The sequence below is a fragment of the Triplophysa rosa genome, linkage group LG5 (genome assembly GCF_024868665.1).
Source record: "Triplophysa rosa linkage group LG5, Trosa_1v2, whole genome shotgun sequence".
NCBI lineage: Eukaryota > Metazoa > Chordata > Actinopteri > Cypriniformes > Nemacheilidae > Triplophysa > Triplophysa rosa.
Window position 1 is genome coordinate 16,858,537 of NC_079894.1, and position 17,776 is coordinate 16,876,312.

The following is a 17,776-nucleotide window of genomic DNA, read 5'->3' on the forward strand; positions in this document are numbered from 1 at the left end:
CATTTTACAAGTATTACCATGCTTTAGTAACAATATATACACTAAAATATGCAATATGCAGATGCACTACAGCTCCCCCTAGTGTCTTCTATAGAGATGTGCGATAATTGCGATGATCCGAAATCATCGCGATGAGGTCAAACAATCGCGATGAGACGATTATTTAATAATCGTGACAGCCCTAGTTTTAGTAACTTGTAATAATTTGTTACAAAGAATTGACAACATCCAAGGTTTAATTCAACCATTTTCATTTAAACTAAAAAACGGAATAGATCTGTCACTGAGAAACAAACCTGAATTTTAACATAAAAATATAAAAAATATTTTTTTATTTTAAAATATATTGCCATAGCTCTACAATACATATCTTAATGTTTTTGTGATGCAATATGCAATACTTTGCTATATTTTACACCCCCTAATAAGTAAACAGTATATGCACAAAACTGCAAGGGTGTCAAGGGGTGCAAAGACTTTAGCAGCAAAGCTGCAGTGAAGATGCGGGTAAACATATTTCTCATACACATAAACCATTTACGTACTGGCTGGCCTGGTTCGGCACGGAGTGGAATGATTAAGCAACGAGAACGGTTCGGCGTGATGGTGGAAAAGCACTCAATTATCCCAACAAATAACAAAGCGTCACTTGCTTAGAACAGACGACAAAGTTGTTTACAACCTGAGCACAACGATAACCAGTAACATTGTGAGCGAAAATCATTCAGAACAACACAAACATGCTAATGTACAGTACATGCTAACACGACACATAATCAGACTGACCACAATGTATTCAATGATCAATTCGTCCAGTTGCCACAGCACATTTGGAGTGAATTTTCAGCTATGCAAACTGGTTGGATGGATGCACTGCAGAAACAAGTTGCATGCCCATTGCCCAACCCCAAAATGACTTGGTAACAGACAGAGAATTAAAAATGCATCACGGTACCCAGACAGTTAAACATCAGTTCTGTCTGGGTAATGGCACGGAGGAATCATGCTACTGACTAAACAAACTGCAAACTGTACAATATGGATGTAACTTCAAATACTACTGTACATCTTGGTCCTATTCATAAGTAAAACAGTCCTGATGGAAGTGATACACACTGGTGCACACTTCCAATTCCCTGTCAGATGGCACTACGCAATATTGTTTCCATTACATGTTTTTAACTCACATGTTGTTCCTGCAGTTGAAATCAAAAGCATTTTCAACACTTGCAGATTAAAGTTTAAGCATATTTGTGTATATACACACTGCTAGACTGTTGGTCTGTATTATACTTTAGTAAAAAGAAAAGAGGGGAATACAGAAATGCATGGTCCATTTAGGCTTGCACAGCACCCAACCCCCAAGCCCAGAGACCTATAACTTATCCCCATGATCCCACCATAGAGAGAAAAAAAACTGTTTTAGGAAGTAGAGCCAACAGAGTAGGATATAAAATCTGGACTGGAATTTCAAAATGGATTGGAAGGATCTGATGCTCTCAATAGGTAAAACAAACCATATGTGACCCTGGACCACAAAACCAGTCATAAGGCTCAATTTTTTTAACTGAGATTTATACATCATAGATCATAATGAATAAGCTTTCCATTGATTTATGATATGTTAGGACGAGACAATATTTGGCCTAGATACATCTATTTGAAAAATCTGGAATCTGAGGGTGCAAAAAAATCACAATATTGAGAAAATGACCTTTAAAGTTGTCCATAGCATATACTCACAAAAGTTTTGATATATTTACGGTAGGAAATTTACTAAATATCCTCATGGAACATGATCTTTACATAATATCCTAATGATTTTTGGCATAAAAGAAAAATCAATACTTTTGACACATACAATGTATTGTTGGCTATTGCCACAAATATTCCCTTGCTACTTAAGCCTGGTTTTGTGGTCCAGGGTCACATATAGTTTCCTTATACAGTATGAGACCAAATTCAAAACCTACTAAACTAAAGATAAAGGCAACTAAAAGTTATTCAGTATATAACTGTTTGTGTAACAATTTTGGCTTGAGAAGATGCGTGCTATTACTTTTCTAAGGAATCAGACTTATTATTTTCTTTTCTTTTTTTAATATCAGACATGACAACGGGCAAATAATGTATCTCGGCATTAGAATATCATAAAGACAGTCAGTACACAGGTGTGACGGTCAATACACAAGTAAGCAATCAACTAGCAACCCACTAACCCGAGGAACCTCTGCAATGTGTAAAAACCACTGACATCACTTTAGCAATCGCATAGCAACACCCTGGCAACCACCATCCTAGCATCATGGCAGCGAGCTTTGCGTGGCCAAGGACCAAACGCTTTGTCTTAAAAATGATATAAAATCTACTTATTGTTGATAACAATACCTTTGGAAAGCACTTTAAATTTTTGTGAGACGAAACAATATAACACACTTTGCATGGCACGGTTCCCATTCGCAGACACTGACATCACACCTAAAATGTCTACATTTAGCTCCAAAGCTGGCAGAGACACCTGCGCCTTTCACTTCAATTGCTCCTATACAATTAATTCCCGCAGGAAAAATGCCTGGTACCTCCCCTCCATTTAGATGATTATGTAAGCCACATAAGATGTATACACTTCTCACAAATGCAGATGTGAAATTGAGGAAGTCTGACAGAAATACAGTTCAATACCTGCTCTTGTACATTGAATTGACATTTGTAAGCCTCAAGCCCATCCCTGGATCACAACCAGTCAGGTGAACTCTTAACAGGTTCTTCTGAGAAGATGAACTCAAATTAATTCTGTGAATGTTTTCTATAAGTACATAGCTTAAGGGTTTGGAGGGAATAATTGAAAGCTAACATCACTTCGATCTGTCTGTCAGAGAGACATATCAGTGCATTTCTCTTCACGTGAAATGAACATAGTTGGATAAATATGATACGACAAGCGATAAAAGTGATCTCCACCATGTTTAAAAACAAGTATCTATCATAACCAAGTTAATCATGACAGCGCACAGCGGCAAGCGTCACTACATGTTGTCAGCCGCTTGGTTTCTATTTGTGTCATCGCACTGGGTAGCCCCACCCACATCGAACAATCACTGGACCCAAGTCCCGCTCCACATCTTAACATTTAACTTAGATGAGAAATTGATTCCAGATGTTAGGAAACAACAGATTTTCATGAAAAATCAAGAAATTCTAAAGACATGCTTTTAGTTTCAAGCTCATCAGCTGTGCAATGCTTTGCAAAATTGAATACATTTACATGCACTTCAAAAAATGTGCAAAGGCAATTTACAATCATCTCTTTCCAGTGTTAGACCAGAAGTTGAGCTGAACTTACTTCTTTCTCTGTCTGGACACAGACGGAAGTGGTGGTGCTGTGGATAATGCGTCCTTGCGAGGGCGGCCACGGGGCCGCTTATCTGTGGGGGCTGGACTTCCAGTGGGAGTGGCCCCAGAGCTGCTAGGGGGTGGCGAGGGTCCTTTGTCAGAGGGCTCCAGACTTTTCTCCTCTGATGACATTCTGTGACAGAAATGAAAAACACAATACCCTTAGCTCAATTAAGTTTACACTTGATGTGCATCAATAATTGTGTAATAAACACCATATAGGTGTAAGCCATTCAAAATGTAAATGTAAACATAAATGATTTCGAGGTCAACTTTTAACACTGCATGTTTTCCACCCACTTTGCAACACATTTTCACATTCTAAACATAACATTCTCATATTTTATTAAGGACTTCACTTTATTAATGCCAGAAGAGAAAATAAACCTTAAAAATATATTTTATAAGCTTGTATAATTTTCTCATTGCAGGGAGTCCACAAAACTCCTACTCACAACTGAACCAAAGTTTAATAAAAATTAGTCAAAACCAGAGTTTGCAAATAAAAACAGTTCACACAATCCTACAAAGACAAAAAAACGCTAGACTTAGAATAAATATTATAAATATATATAAATATTATAAACTCTTCTAAATAGAAGAAAAAATAGTCTGGTGCCTACCACATAAAGAATTACTATTTAATTTATTTTAATTATTTATGATTTACACCAGCAATTAAGATTCTTTTAATTATGCTTATAACTCCTTGCAAAAGTATCTTATCAACCAACAGAATTTTAGTATAGAATATGAGCTTAACCAGACTAATTCTTATTGTCCATCGATTCTTTCTACAACAGCTGCACCCTAACACCGTGTCTACACCAGACACCACCGGCTTGACGCGACACGACACGAGGCTTGTTCTAAAGGGATTGTCACGCCGCGCCGCATCCAGTGTGGACAAAATTTGAATTTATAATGGGTTCTAATGCGTTCTATTGTCGCGCCACGTCCGGTGTAGACACGTGTAAGGTTGAGGACGCCACTCTGAGAGACCAAGTTTTAGCTGTGTTGTTGTATTCCTCCTAAACGCGGCGCATATTGTTAGCTGCTGCTCTGCCGGATCCACAGCACTGACCCTTGCTTGCCTGCTCTGCATGGTGCTTCTGCCAACCTGTCCGCTCAGCTGACAAGGCATACTGCCAACGGGATGCTGTCTTTTCCGGGAACTACGTGTGATCCCACCCTGGGCTGCGCTCATTGTATCCTGCCTTGAGTAAACAATTAGACCTCACATGGTTGAGTCAAGCCTTCAGTGAGGCTGTGTGCATTACCATTAGCCTGTATGAACACAACTGTGTTCGTTGAAAGACCCCATGAAAAAGCTTAATGAGCACAATATTCTTTTATGTTGACGTACTTCCTTTTAAAACAGGAAGTGGGGGGACATAGTAAAGTGGTCATGTTTAACAGGTTTTTGTTGGTGAACCATGATTTGCTAGTTACTAGTCTGTGGCAGATGGTACTGGGGAAGGTGGTTCTTTTTATTGAACTAAAACATGAATATATGCCTTTGTGTGCAGGTTGAGTCATCACATCTATGTGCATTTACCCATAAAGAAAAGGTTTTCAATAAATACGTCTGTGGAGAGGTTACTTTTGTGAACATCCAAAACTACAGATGGCCTCAATTTTAACAAAAAAGTTGGTGTACTAGGCATGAGAAGAGAAATAGAAGGGTAGATAGATTATTGCTGCTTTCGCCTTGTTTCTCATACAAAAACAATATGGAATGGAGTTTTTCATAAGTCATGTGTATTGAAGGTTTTTCTGTCTCACTTGGATCATAGTTCTGAATATCCAGATTCAGACACACATGCAGCACTATATGCATTGCATTCACATACACATTACATAAGGGTCGGTATAAACAATTTTTTTAATAATGTATATTTGATGTACTTTTGTCTGTTTATTGTTGTTGTTAATTTGCCCATCTGTATAGTAAACAATGTTCTGTCAAGTATCCTAAAATGTCCTTGACATACCATTGTTTCTATTCTATTTACAACTTGTCAATAGCATCCAAAATTACTAAATCGACCTTAGTATATTGAGTTACACCCTCCTAAGAAACATTAATGGTTAAGAACAGGTAAAACGGCACATTTTCACTTTTTAGCAATTTATTGTTCACCAAAACTTCCACCATACACATGAAACTGCCTCTTTGTAACGCTAATGTATGCCTGTCTATCTTATATCATGATAAAATAACTTTTTAGCAGCCATGTATAGAGGACTTTTCCCAAGTTATCTTGACTCGTAGGTCCCTAAACAATCAAATGTATAAAGACTTCTTCTAGACACTGAGCTCATAAGGTCACCACAAAGCCTATCATAGTGCATATAAAACCATACATCTCAAATTATCTAATGTCACACTACGTGCAAGAATAAAGCCCAAGTCAGAAGGACAGCCCTGTGGAAACAACAGAAGCACACAAAGCAAGTGCTTCTTCACATGGGGGGGCATGTCCAGCTTTTTGCCTTTGTTCACTTGTCTCCAGAGCATTGTGTTTCAGAGCGATATGTGCGCAGGGTGCCAATAATGCCATCGTACCATGAAAAACTCCAAAGTTTTTCCCGTTAAATCCTTATTTTAAACCAGAAAACCATTGAAAGGCCGGTGACTTTGCGGATTGACACTGCTTAGGGAGTCCAAAGGCTGAGCCTAGCTGTATCACTTGGCTAAAGACACAACATTCGTCCCTCGGCTGATGATCAAAGCGTGCAAAGTAATGACAACTTAAAATGTGTCGGTGTTACGGTGGAAAGATGAGTGCAAACGCGAAGGAAAGGTTATAAGTGGATACAGTAGAGGCCTTGCAAGACGGCTTGATTAACTTGGAAACATTACTCAAGCCTGGAGTCGCCTATCCAAGCGGGAATCATATAACGGCCCATTAAAGGTAGTGTCTGTAGAGATGCAGGGCCTTTTAAAGGTCTTCTAGTGGTTTATCAAAATATTAGGAGGTTAGTTGCAGTAAAAAAAGGAAGAAAGGTTGCAGACTCGGTCGAAATAATCTGTTCGGCGTGTAGAAACGCCGTATAAACGACAAAAACCTCTCGCTAATAATTACGAGAAACACACAACACTCGTCGTTCGACGTTTACTTACCTCTTCGACCCTAGCAATTTTGATTTATTTCCGTCATGACAAGAATCGTCATATATGTGACATATAGTACTTTTGTTTGGTGTTTGTGGCGCTGGGGGGTTGGGGAGGAACAGACCACTGTTCCTCTGGAAAATAAACCAACGTGACAAAGCAATGTCTTCTGCGATATTGTACGCGTATTCCGGTTAAATCCACTTTTATATCCAATAAAATAACGATGCGTAATCCATAAGCAGAAAACGGTTGCTTTCCTTCGGTTGGAACGGATCACTTTTCTTTATTCCGCTTCATCCCACATCGCCAAATCCTTGTTGGTTACATCCCTCATCCAGCGAGGCTCGAGCGAAAACAAGCCATACCGACCGCTATCTGAGCTCCAGCGAGGCGATGGCAGGAGCCGATCCCTCGCCACATTCGGTAAAATAACGCGAAAATATCCTCAAACGATGGAAAAACCGAAAGCAGACGTCGTTTTCAATCCCGACGAATTCGACCAGCTCGCGAAGCAAGCTGAAATTTCGAGCAACACTTTATTAGCACAAAACACACCGATTTGGTTTCCTTGCTTACGTGTTAGCCATGCACACAACACAAATACGAGATTTAGACGAGGCTGTATTACGAAGAATGAAGCAGAACGTTACATTTCAGTAATAATACAAATATTAAAGTTATAGCTCTCACTCCATGGTAGCCATATTTGAGTGTAGCCGAATAACGCCCCGCGAGCGATACCATGTTAAGTAGTACCACAATATTAACCGCTGCATTGTGTTGAATAGAGCCATCTCATTTAAAAATACATTGTATTATCCTTCGTAATAAAATTGTAATGTATTTTTAAAACCCGAACGATCGTTTAAAAAAACCTAGTGCAAAATAAAAATATTATAAACTGACCCTGCGGAGTAATATGTTGGAGGCTCAGCAGGTGAGGCGACTTTTTTCCACGCACAAAAAATGCTTGAAAATGCGGAACGGATCCCAGTACTGAAGCGGAATGCCTGATCTTCACCGTCTATCCAAGCCATACAGGAGAAGGGGTCATTATTTTCAGTTGGTTACTACTAGTGTTTGAAAATATATTGTAATGCATTTTCAAATGGTACACTGTAAAGATCGTTACATTTGTTATCAACACTAACGATCTATCTATCTCTTTTTTTTTTTTTTATCTCAGGAGATGAATTTTAACTAATCATGACTGATTAGTGACTGCACAGGCTGGTGGCAATTTTTAATTTTTAAATATTTAAAATGATTTTAAAAAACACATTGAATTATTTTGCTTAAAATTTCAGGAGAGGATAGTAACAATGTTCCCTAACAATGATCACCATGCAGATAGAGTGAAAACAAAAACAAACAGCTTTAAAACTGTTACCCAAACAAATGAACATTCACATTCATTAAACATACATTTTTATTATTATATGTAGATATATGGAATAAAAAACATGTCTGTATATCCTTTCTGGGTCTTAAGTGCAAATCTGCTAATGTAAGGGCATACTTTAATTAAAATATGCAGATATATCCTTATATATTATTAATATTATTAAATGGTTCGACAGAACTTGTTTTAACTTTTGTTTTAAGATTTTAGTAACTTTTATGTAACAAAAGTCAATATTGAGATAAAATTATAAAATCCTACCTGCAATTAATTGGTCTCTTGGTTCAAAAAGTTGATCAGAGGCTTTTCACAAAGTTGCTACTAATAAATGCAGCCAGGGGGCAGTGTGACACTACTTACTGTTTCTTACACCTGCGATAAGATTGCTATCACTCATTATTCCTACATCGGAACACACAAAATGCACTTTGTTCCTCTGAATGTCTTAAGAGAGATTTTTAAAACGGATTGAATGTTCATTTACCATCTGCCAACAATACTTATGCAATTTCAGACAACCTTAATGTATTTAGTTGGACAAAAAAATCGTCTTCTCACCATGGATGGTTTGTCTATTTGTTTAACGTGCCTGTTCAGCCCTATAATGCAAGTGGCATTCGTAATATTAGTTTGACCTTAAAATCAGGATGACGGCTGTCACTTTAGAAGCCCTTGCCATCACGCAGTAGTTGCACCATCAGTGTTTTACAACAGCATGTCTCAGTTTTTAACGATTTTTCAAATTATTTTTTATTGTATATCAACATAAATGCTAGATATATGTGTGTGTGTGTGTCAGCCACAAACTATCTTATATCAAGGATTATCAAGTCACAGAACCTATTCAGATCATGGCAACTGTGTAATTTGGCGTCAGTAAAAGAAGGTAAATCAAAATGATTTTCATTTTGTGATTGAGAATTTTATTATAGAAATTACGACATGTGGGAAGATAGTAGAAATGACGCCACTACACATCTGTTAAAACAGTCACAAAAGGATAGCAACAAAACTAATCCTTGGCAGCCAGCCCCCAAAATAAGATGCATCACTTTTCAAAGAACAACGTGATGTCAGCACTCTGATCGGTGTCTGGTAACCTTAGGTGATACAAGCCTTAAGTTAAAAACGTATAATTGAGACATCACAGCGTTTTATAAAGAATAAAGGCGATCGATAACGTGTTATAATGCAATCTGAAGGCCTTACAGTACATTCACACAAATTCATCTGGCGCTTGTGAAAGGGCTTGCGTTGAGCTGTCTCATACACAAAAGACATCTAGATCCATCTATTGAATGGGCTGAGCTTCAGGGTAATACTGCCACAATCTGTCCACAGGGAAATTTGGGCATTTAAGCCAGATGGGTCGCCCCGTTTGAAAAAATAGGTTTTCATGTTCATTGAAAGAATGAGTAATGCAGTACTGAAAAAGTGACTTGCAGGCTACTGACACAATGTATTGTCAAAAAGTTAGTTTAAATAGTTAGTGAAATATTTTAGGTTGAATTTATTGCTATAGTATAATGATATGTCTACAATATATTTACCCTAGAATCTATAATTGCTCCTGAAAAAAGATTAAATATTTAATATACCCACACAGCACTGGCTCTTGCCAATAGCGTGACAATGGATTGGACCTTTGCTTGGAAAGAAATGTAGAGACTAAACCTCCTGTAGCAGTAACTGAATTCTCATTTTCAAAAGCATCCTGGGGTTAAGTCTTGCTTAAGGGCATGATAATAATGCCTCACAGGTTGGCCAGTATGGGGTACAAACTTACAACCTTCAGTTGCCTTCCCGATTCTTTATCCACTGTGACAGTAAAACACAAAGCAGTCCCCCTCAGAGTATGAATAATAAGATACCATTGAGGTTTCGAACACTGGGTCTTGGGTCTTCTCTGAGATATGTCACACAGAGAGGGCCTTGAATTCAAAATTTGCAGCCTTGTCAGGTCCAACCCTTCTCAGTTTCACCTCTCATTACAATTCAACAGCAGAGGTTAAGCCAGGGCCTCACAACAACGCTACACAATATGATAATGACCATAGCATAGATCTCTGAACTAACCTGAAGTATAAAAGTACAAAAAACATTCAAAAAGTTAAAAAAAGAAACATCCTGTGATGACACAAATGAATGGAAGTCTGTTTTGCTTGAAATAAGCCAGTGTGCTTCTGCATTCTAATAGAAAAGGTTGGAAAAGGTTCAAGGTTTTCTTTTAGCTGTGGGTATTATGTTTTCAAACCATACTGAATTGCTATCCATTACATTTTTTGTACATCATTCATGTGAAATGCTCTCTTTTTAATGTCTATACTTTTGCCTGTAGCTGGTGCTGATACTATAAATAGGTTTAGGATGGCCTCTCAAAATAATTAACTTAAATGCTGTTGGCAGCCAATTGTATCAGACATGCAGTATGTCTTTTCAACAAAATGTAGGGCGAAAATTGGTTTTGTGAATTTGTGACAAAAAAAGCTGTTGCACACCATTATGGAATATTTTTAAATTGTTAATACAGTACTATAATTTCATGTTGACTTATATGGGATCCCAAACCTTTGAAGTTGTTGTTGGATGACAAAGCAACAAAACAAAAACACCAGTTTTCAAATAAAAAACGGAAAATGGAAAAACTTTCATTTTTTAATTTCTTTCACAAAATAAAAAAGGAAAAACGGTTTTAAAAAAAGTATAAATATTAACTTTTTCTATATTTTGTTTAAAATGGGAATATTAAATAATGAACATGAAATAATGAATAATGCCTGTTTTTTCAACCATGAGCTACAGTAAGTTTTTTTTGCAAACAGTTGCAAATGTCACCAACATATGGGGAGCAAAGACGCTGCAAAGCAAGGAGGCGCAAATTTATGGAAATTAGGAAAATTAGGAAAGGTTATACTAATAGGCAAAAACTCTGAATACTCTATTTGAGTCTAATATGACTCGTCTAAGGCCAGTTTCAGAAATGGAAGCCTTCTTTTTATTGCCTTGATCACTAATATTTTACAGTATAAATACCTCTGATGCAAACTTAACGGGTTTGTATTAAGGGTGGTGTGCTTAATAGACTGTCAACAAGAGGTCTGCATTACTGCGGCTCTCCCGCGGGACCTTAGTACGAATTCTTGCGGAGATGGATTACATTTTCGTTGCCTATAAAATAGCCAACTCCCGACATCCTTCTAACAGATCGCAAGTACAGCCTGACCTGAGGACTCCATATGCATGTGCTGCGTGGGACAAAAATCATTCTTAAGCAAATAGCGGGTGAACTCAACCCAACTTTTTTACAATTTTCACAAAGCAGCTGTACATGAAACATGATACCTACAAACAATCCATAAAATGTATAGAAAGAATGAAAGAAAGTAAAAAATGAAGAGCAAAGTGACACAGACACAACGCACAAGCACAGAAGCAAGCACATACGCTCACAACACAGACTCACCGAACACACCCTCATGCACAACACACAGACAGGCACGCACGCACGCACACACACACACACACACGCACGCACACACACACACACACACACACACACACACGCACACACACACAGAGACACACACACAAACCAGGGCCGGCCCAGCCTCTGTTGGTGCCCTTGGCAAGATTTAAGATTGCGCCCTTCCTATACAAAATAAATAAATAAAGATGATTTTTTAAAAGCAAAATTCATATTTATTTTAATATAAAATAAATTGTGATTAACATAAATAGGAAGTAAATAAATAACAACTACAAATATTTGTAATAAAAATGTTTCTAATTACCTTCTCATTGTTTGAAAATAATAAAACGAATTGTTTTCTCAATAATAGGCTACTGTATTTGAATATTAGAGCTCATAAAACGAATATTTGATTGTTATTATTATTTAGATAAGGGTTAATAAGAAATTGTGTTTATACATTTTGTCAACCTCTGCACTGTAAAATCAAATAGTATACCTTACTTGAAAAGTGCTAGTATGTTTACTTAAATTTGGCCAAAATGTTGATTTTACTAGACATTGTTAATTGTTGTCAAAATGTTAAAATGTTTAGTTGATATAACTAACAAAAACTAAGTAAAATTACTCAAAATGTTCAAGACGTTCTTTTGAGCATGCGCAATGAAGTACATCTCCCCTCCCCCACACCTTGCTGAAGCACATGGACTGAGGATTGTGATCTTCGCCAAATCAAGGTAATTATTACTGCTAATTATTTTATTTTTATTGATTATTTTTTGTATTTATGAACATGTTAAGACCTTAAAACGTGTCTTAAACACTTTTTGGTCCTCACGTGTCAAAGTACTTGCGGTGTTTCTTAGTTTAGTTATTGTCCACTTTAGTGTGTAAAATCAGCAGCCAGGATGCCTGCCATTACTTTACAAAATAAAGTGATTTTATTCATTTTAGTACTCGTTAGTCGTTATAACGCTGTACATTACTTTTCTTAATTCAGTGAGGGCTGTACAAACATGTGCTAGCACATGTCAATATTGCAGTTATTTGTCATCACAAACGTTGAAATTTTGTAAGTCAATGGTGACCCAAAATGACTTTAATACAAAATAACTTCATTTTTTTCAGTGCAACAAATAAATGTATACAGGTTTGTAACAGAGGATGAACAAATGATGACAAAATTTTCATTTTTGTGTCATGACTCTGCTTCATCATGTCATGTCTATTCTTGGTCTTGTAGCAGAGTCATGGCAAAGCCTTAGGTTTTATGTGGAGAGAGAGATTGTTGACCTTTCGGCCTTCCATACTCTCTCCGGTCCGCGTCTCTGTTCCCGCCATCTCGTTTCCTCGTTAACTTTCCCTGAGTGTTGTATTACCCACACCTGCCCCTTGCTAATTATCCTTTGTCTGTCTCCCTATATAATACCCTCATGTTTCATTGTCCTGTGTTCGGTCATTGTGTGTGCTGTATGCCTTGTGCTGGCCAGTTCCTGGTCAATGCTTGTGTTCCTGGTCCTGTATGTGATCTTTCAGTAAGTCTAGTTAGTGTTAGTTTATTGTATTTGGTCTAGTGTTGTACTTAGTCTTTGTTAGTTTAGTCAGTTTATGTTCCTGTTTACCTGTTATATCATTTCCCCTGTTATCGTGCCTTGTTTTCCCAACCATGGGTTTATGTTTTACGTTTTTGTGAATAAAAAGACATTTGTTAACCCCTTCACTCCCGCCTGCCTGCAATTGGGTTTTTCTCCACGCAATCCGTGACATTTTTGGGCCAACTATTATTTTAAGCATAATCGCATAAACCATGAAACATCTTCTCTGTAAACCCCAGACTGCTTCATACTTTGAGCATGCATTATGTAGTTTGCATTCACTGCAAGTTATTCTGCCTTCTGATCTAAATAGTCCCTTCCCATTGATTGTCTGAGGCCAGTTCTCTGTCACGTTAACGCATTAGATCTGCTGCAGAATTACATGATTGTGTGTTTTATTTTTGTGTGTGTGTTTGACTTGTTTTTCTTTTTACTTTAGAGTTTCCGCTTGATGCCTTGAAACATGTGCTATGAGAAGCTGTAAGTCTCATATTATTTCAACGTTCAGTATGAAGACCGCACATTTGCCCTGATGAGAAAGGAAATCATTCATTCTGACCCTCCTGTTTGTGAGATCTTGGAGGAGAAGTGTCCAGCACTTTTTACTGAAAGCCACGTTTGTTTTCTATTTCTCTTTACAACCTAAATGGCTTTTTATTTTAATGTAAACAACCACTTTGTGTTTTGTGCTTAGATCTTTGCAGAATTCAATCGCATATCTGGAAAATCTGAGATCCAAGTTCTGCGCAGCATTGGACACACACACACTGCATGTTTGATTGAATTTTTCAGAAAAAAGGAGGAAATCAGGGGAAAACGCTTGGATGAAATTTTGCGTCAGGTTGATTCAAAAGATGACAACAGTCAACCTAAAGAAATACCTTTGAGTCTTCATTTGAATATGATTGTTACCCTTATTCTCTGTCTGTTTTTGCTTTTGCATAGTCATCTGATGTAACGTGTTGCGTGTGTGTGCTTCGCATTACTTTGCGGTCTTCCTGGGAGATGACTCTGAGAATTCAGGATGTGCTTTGTAAGTAATTGTTGTTGGTATTTCTGTTTAGTTTAGTTCAATTAGAGTAATGGTTAAGAGTATTTCGATACTATATTTGTCTCTTGACTTAAAACAATTCTGATTTGACACAGTGGTCGTTTTTGTGCTTTAAATGTATATAGGTTTGAAACAACCTGACTGAATTTTCATTTTTGAGTGAACTAGCCCTTTAAATGTTTTGTAACTCTTTCAATATATATTTTATCATCTGTCTTTGGCAGTTGTGATTTAAAGCTTGGTTATACAGTATGTCATTATGCTTCTTGCTTGCCCAAAGCTCTGATGTGTCTCAAGATAGAGGAAAAACTCAAATGTAGATGCAGACTTCTGTGGAATTGATGTTGGCCTGCTCACAGTTTCACGTGAAGATACGCCTGCCCGAACTCCATGTTCTCAATGTTAATGCATCAAGGGCAATCATTCTGGAGTGAAGAATTGTCGTGGATGATGTCCCAAACTTGCCACATGCCGTATGTCTCCTCTTTGCTTTAATCTATGATCTAAATTTAGACTACACAAAGACAATAAGGGAAACATTTTGCCCTGAGGGTATTTCTGTTGTTGGGAGGTAAGAAACTCAAACCTAAACTTCAAACCCTTAAAATCAGCTTTTAAGATAAACTTTGTCTTGAATGCCTTTGTGCCTGTTAATATTTTGGCATATTTTGTCATTTCACTAATTTCAAGTTTGCACAGATTTTATACTTATGTTAATATACAGTATACTGTAGATTAGTTAAATGTTTGTATTTCAGGCTTATTTTGTAACTGCACTAATTTTAAGGGAGCACTGGTTTTACTTCTGGTTACAGATGGCTCAGTTATGTTTTTAGTTATAACTGTACCTTTCTAAAGCCAAATGTCTATATTTTAGTAAAAGCTAAATGTCTACATGTCAAATGCCTAATCTTTTCTGTATAGTGCTGTACATTGTAATTTTTTTCAGTGCTATTTAATGAGGCATAAGAGATCTGTTTAGACAGAAGCGCATTGTGTCTACATTTGCCAGTTATTGTGATGTTCCTAACAAGCTGTTTATTAAAAAAGAAACCGTTGATAATGTCAAACATGTGTTGAGTGTCTTCTGTTTTAGTTGTATTTAAAAAAACATGTTTACTTTACTTGAACAAACTTTGGAAACCGATTGCACATAGTTTAAGTTGTCGTAGCTTAAAATGGAATCGTACATCTATCGAGTACTAGTATTTTAATTGAAATTGAAATATTAAACTTACTTGATATTTAGTAGTTAAATTACTCAGAAAAAGCTTGTTCTAGTTACTTATAGCTGATTACTAACTTAACTTTAATTTTACCTTTAAGTTCGGCTTGAAAAAATAAGGGCAATCGGTTTCCAAAGTTTTTTTTTTTTTTTAAGTAAACTGAACTAATTAGAATTTACAGTGTGCGCAAATGCTGTTTTGGATTTTCTTAAATAAATGGCACATGCTATAGTGCCACACACTTTTCAGTTCACTTAGTTGAAAGCAGTAAAATACAGCACGCATCAGTGTTACCAGTAGAATGGAAATAAGCAATTGTAACTTATATTTGCACCCCTATATTGCAACATTTTATGTTTCCTACCTTTTCACATCTGATATGTTTTTTTTTTATTTTAACTCACCTTTGTATAAAAGTTTTGTATAAATGGTTTGTGTTTACACATGTGTAACCGCTACCTGAACCTGCTTCGAGCGGGGTTCGAACCCCTAACCATTGAGAAGTACAAAATGGGAAATAGGCATTCTAACCACAACGCCACAGACACTAATGCAGGGTTCTAACGCGTTACATACACATCAAATTAAATTACATTAAATTACATACAAAGTCAATGCTGAGAAATAGACGCAAACTCGCAGCAGGCGATGTGAATGACGCGAAACGGACTACGAACGTGCGTAAAACGCTTCTTCCGTGCAAGTTGAAAGAATAAAACTCGGGCGAGAAATTTGCCTTGCGCGAAAATAACGAACTATTCCCGCGAGTAATAAAGAGCAAGTAACGCGATTCATCGCGTTTGGTCTGAACACAACATAATGTAAATTGTAGTCTGGGAGTGAGATTAGCTGCATAGATCACACTAGGTGACATAATTAATAACGCGTTAAGATGATGAATTATAATTAAAATCTTCACTCATTTTGGCGCCCTTAGGGATCGGCGGCGCCCCTAGCATTTGCCTACTCCGCCTATGCCCAGGGCCGGCCCTGATACAAACTCGTGCACAGAACACAACACACACACACACACACACGCACGCTAAAACACATACACCCAACAGGCACATACCGGAGTCTATCACAAAGAAGCACAGAAGTAAACATACACACAGAAGATAAAAGAAACACATGTATATATAATGCAGACAATGAACAGAGTGAACAGGGTGAATTCTCAGCAGGAGAGGATCGGTGCGGAATAATATTTAGAGGGAGCGGGACGAGAAAACAGTGCGTCCACGCATGCTCATCAAGCAACACCATCAAATAAGTGCACACATGCATCAACATTAAAAAAGTGACATTACAGACAACATTTTGAACATGTTACAAATATTTTCTTTGTGTATGGTAAGTCTGGCAAAGCGCAAGCTATATACATTGCGTATATACGCAATCTATGTATTTACTGCGGTAATGTGCAGAGCTGTCCATTTCAGAAATATGTTCTTAAGTTCTTAAATATGGTTATTAACTCTTCCCTTGCTAAAGATCACGTCTGCATGTCCTGCTAAATGCCACCAAAGTTTGTGTAATTTGACCTGAATGACTGTAGCTGCTTTGCAACGTCTTTGCTCCCCCTGTTGGTGACATTTGCAACTGTTTGCAAAAAAACGTACTGTAGCTCAAGGTTGAAAAAAACAGGTATTATTCATTATTTCATATATTCATTATTTAATTTTCCCAGTTTAAACAAAATATAGAAAAAGTTAAAAACGTTTTTCCTTTTTCATTTTGTGAAAGAAATTTAAAAAATGAAAATTTTCCCATTTTCCGTTTTTTATTTGAAAACAGATATGGGATGAACGGAAGGTTTCAATAAGGAGGTTCAACCAACTCTAGCTTAAACCTTGAACTCAGAGTTTGTTTACTTAGAAATTAGAAACTTTGAGTTTTTGGTTTCAGAACAGCTGATTTGAGTTGGTTCAATTTACTCTGGGTAGGCTTACAGTGGGTTAAGCGTGACTATAAAAAGCCATCATCAATGGAGCTCGGATATTACGATTCACCATGGCAACGGCACCAAAAAAGCAACATGGCGGCAGAAAGCACCAGAGTGAGGCACTTTCCGCTCTGCATACACTGGATTTACTGATATGCTGAAAATGACTTAAGTTTAAATTAATAAATAGATAAATGTACCAATAAACAAATAAATTAATCATTAAATGAATGAAACAACAGAAATAAGACAGAAATAAAAAAAAAACTCGCCATGAGTCTTCTAGTAACGCGAATGAGATGTCATTTTTTCCTGCACCCTGCATCGCTGCCGGCGGCTTGTTTGTATCAGTGCTTTTACCACTTCGCTCTAATATTATTGTATTTTATTGTCGTTGCTAACTTATCCTGATATCTCAATAACCCTGTTCTTGTTATCTACTTGAAGATTCTAAACCAAAAGTGATAGTTAACTTAACGCCGTTAGCATAGCAATAGCGTGTTAGCTTGCTTTCTGTTTACACTGTGGAATATCATCTTGCCTCTGGTTTGTCTTGTGTGCTAACCGTTTCTCT

The 17,776-nt window shown here is 37.1% G+C and overlaps 1 protein-coding gene across 8 annotated transcripts in view; it reads right to left on the bottom strand.

Moving 5' to 3' along the window:
- The window catches only part of kmt2cb (lysine (K)-specific methyltransferase 2Cb), a 118,765-nt gene extending 111,518 nt beyond the window's left edge, over positions 1-7,247 (bottom strand). For all 8 annotated transcript variants that reach the window (XM_057333107.1, XM_057333109.1, XM_057333102.1 and 5 more), the window contains exons 1-2: positions 6,521-7,247; positions 3,344-3,526 (exon numbers count right to left, since the gene is read on the bottom strand). In XM_057333107.1, coding sequence (XP_057189090.1) covers positions 3,344-3,525 — 182 coding nt within the window. In that variant the 5' untranslated portion in view covers position 3,526; positions 6,521-7,247. The remainder of the gene's footprint in view (positions 1-3,343; positions 3,527-6,520) is intronic.
- Positions 7,248-17,776: the final 10,529 nt, after the last annotated feature.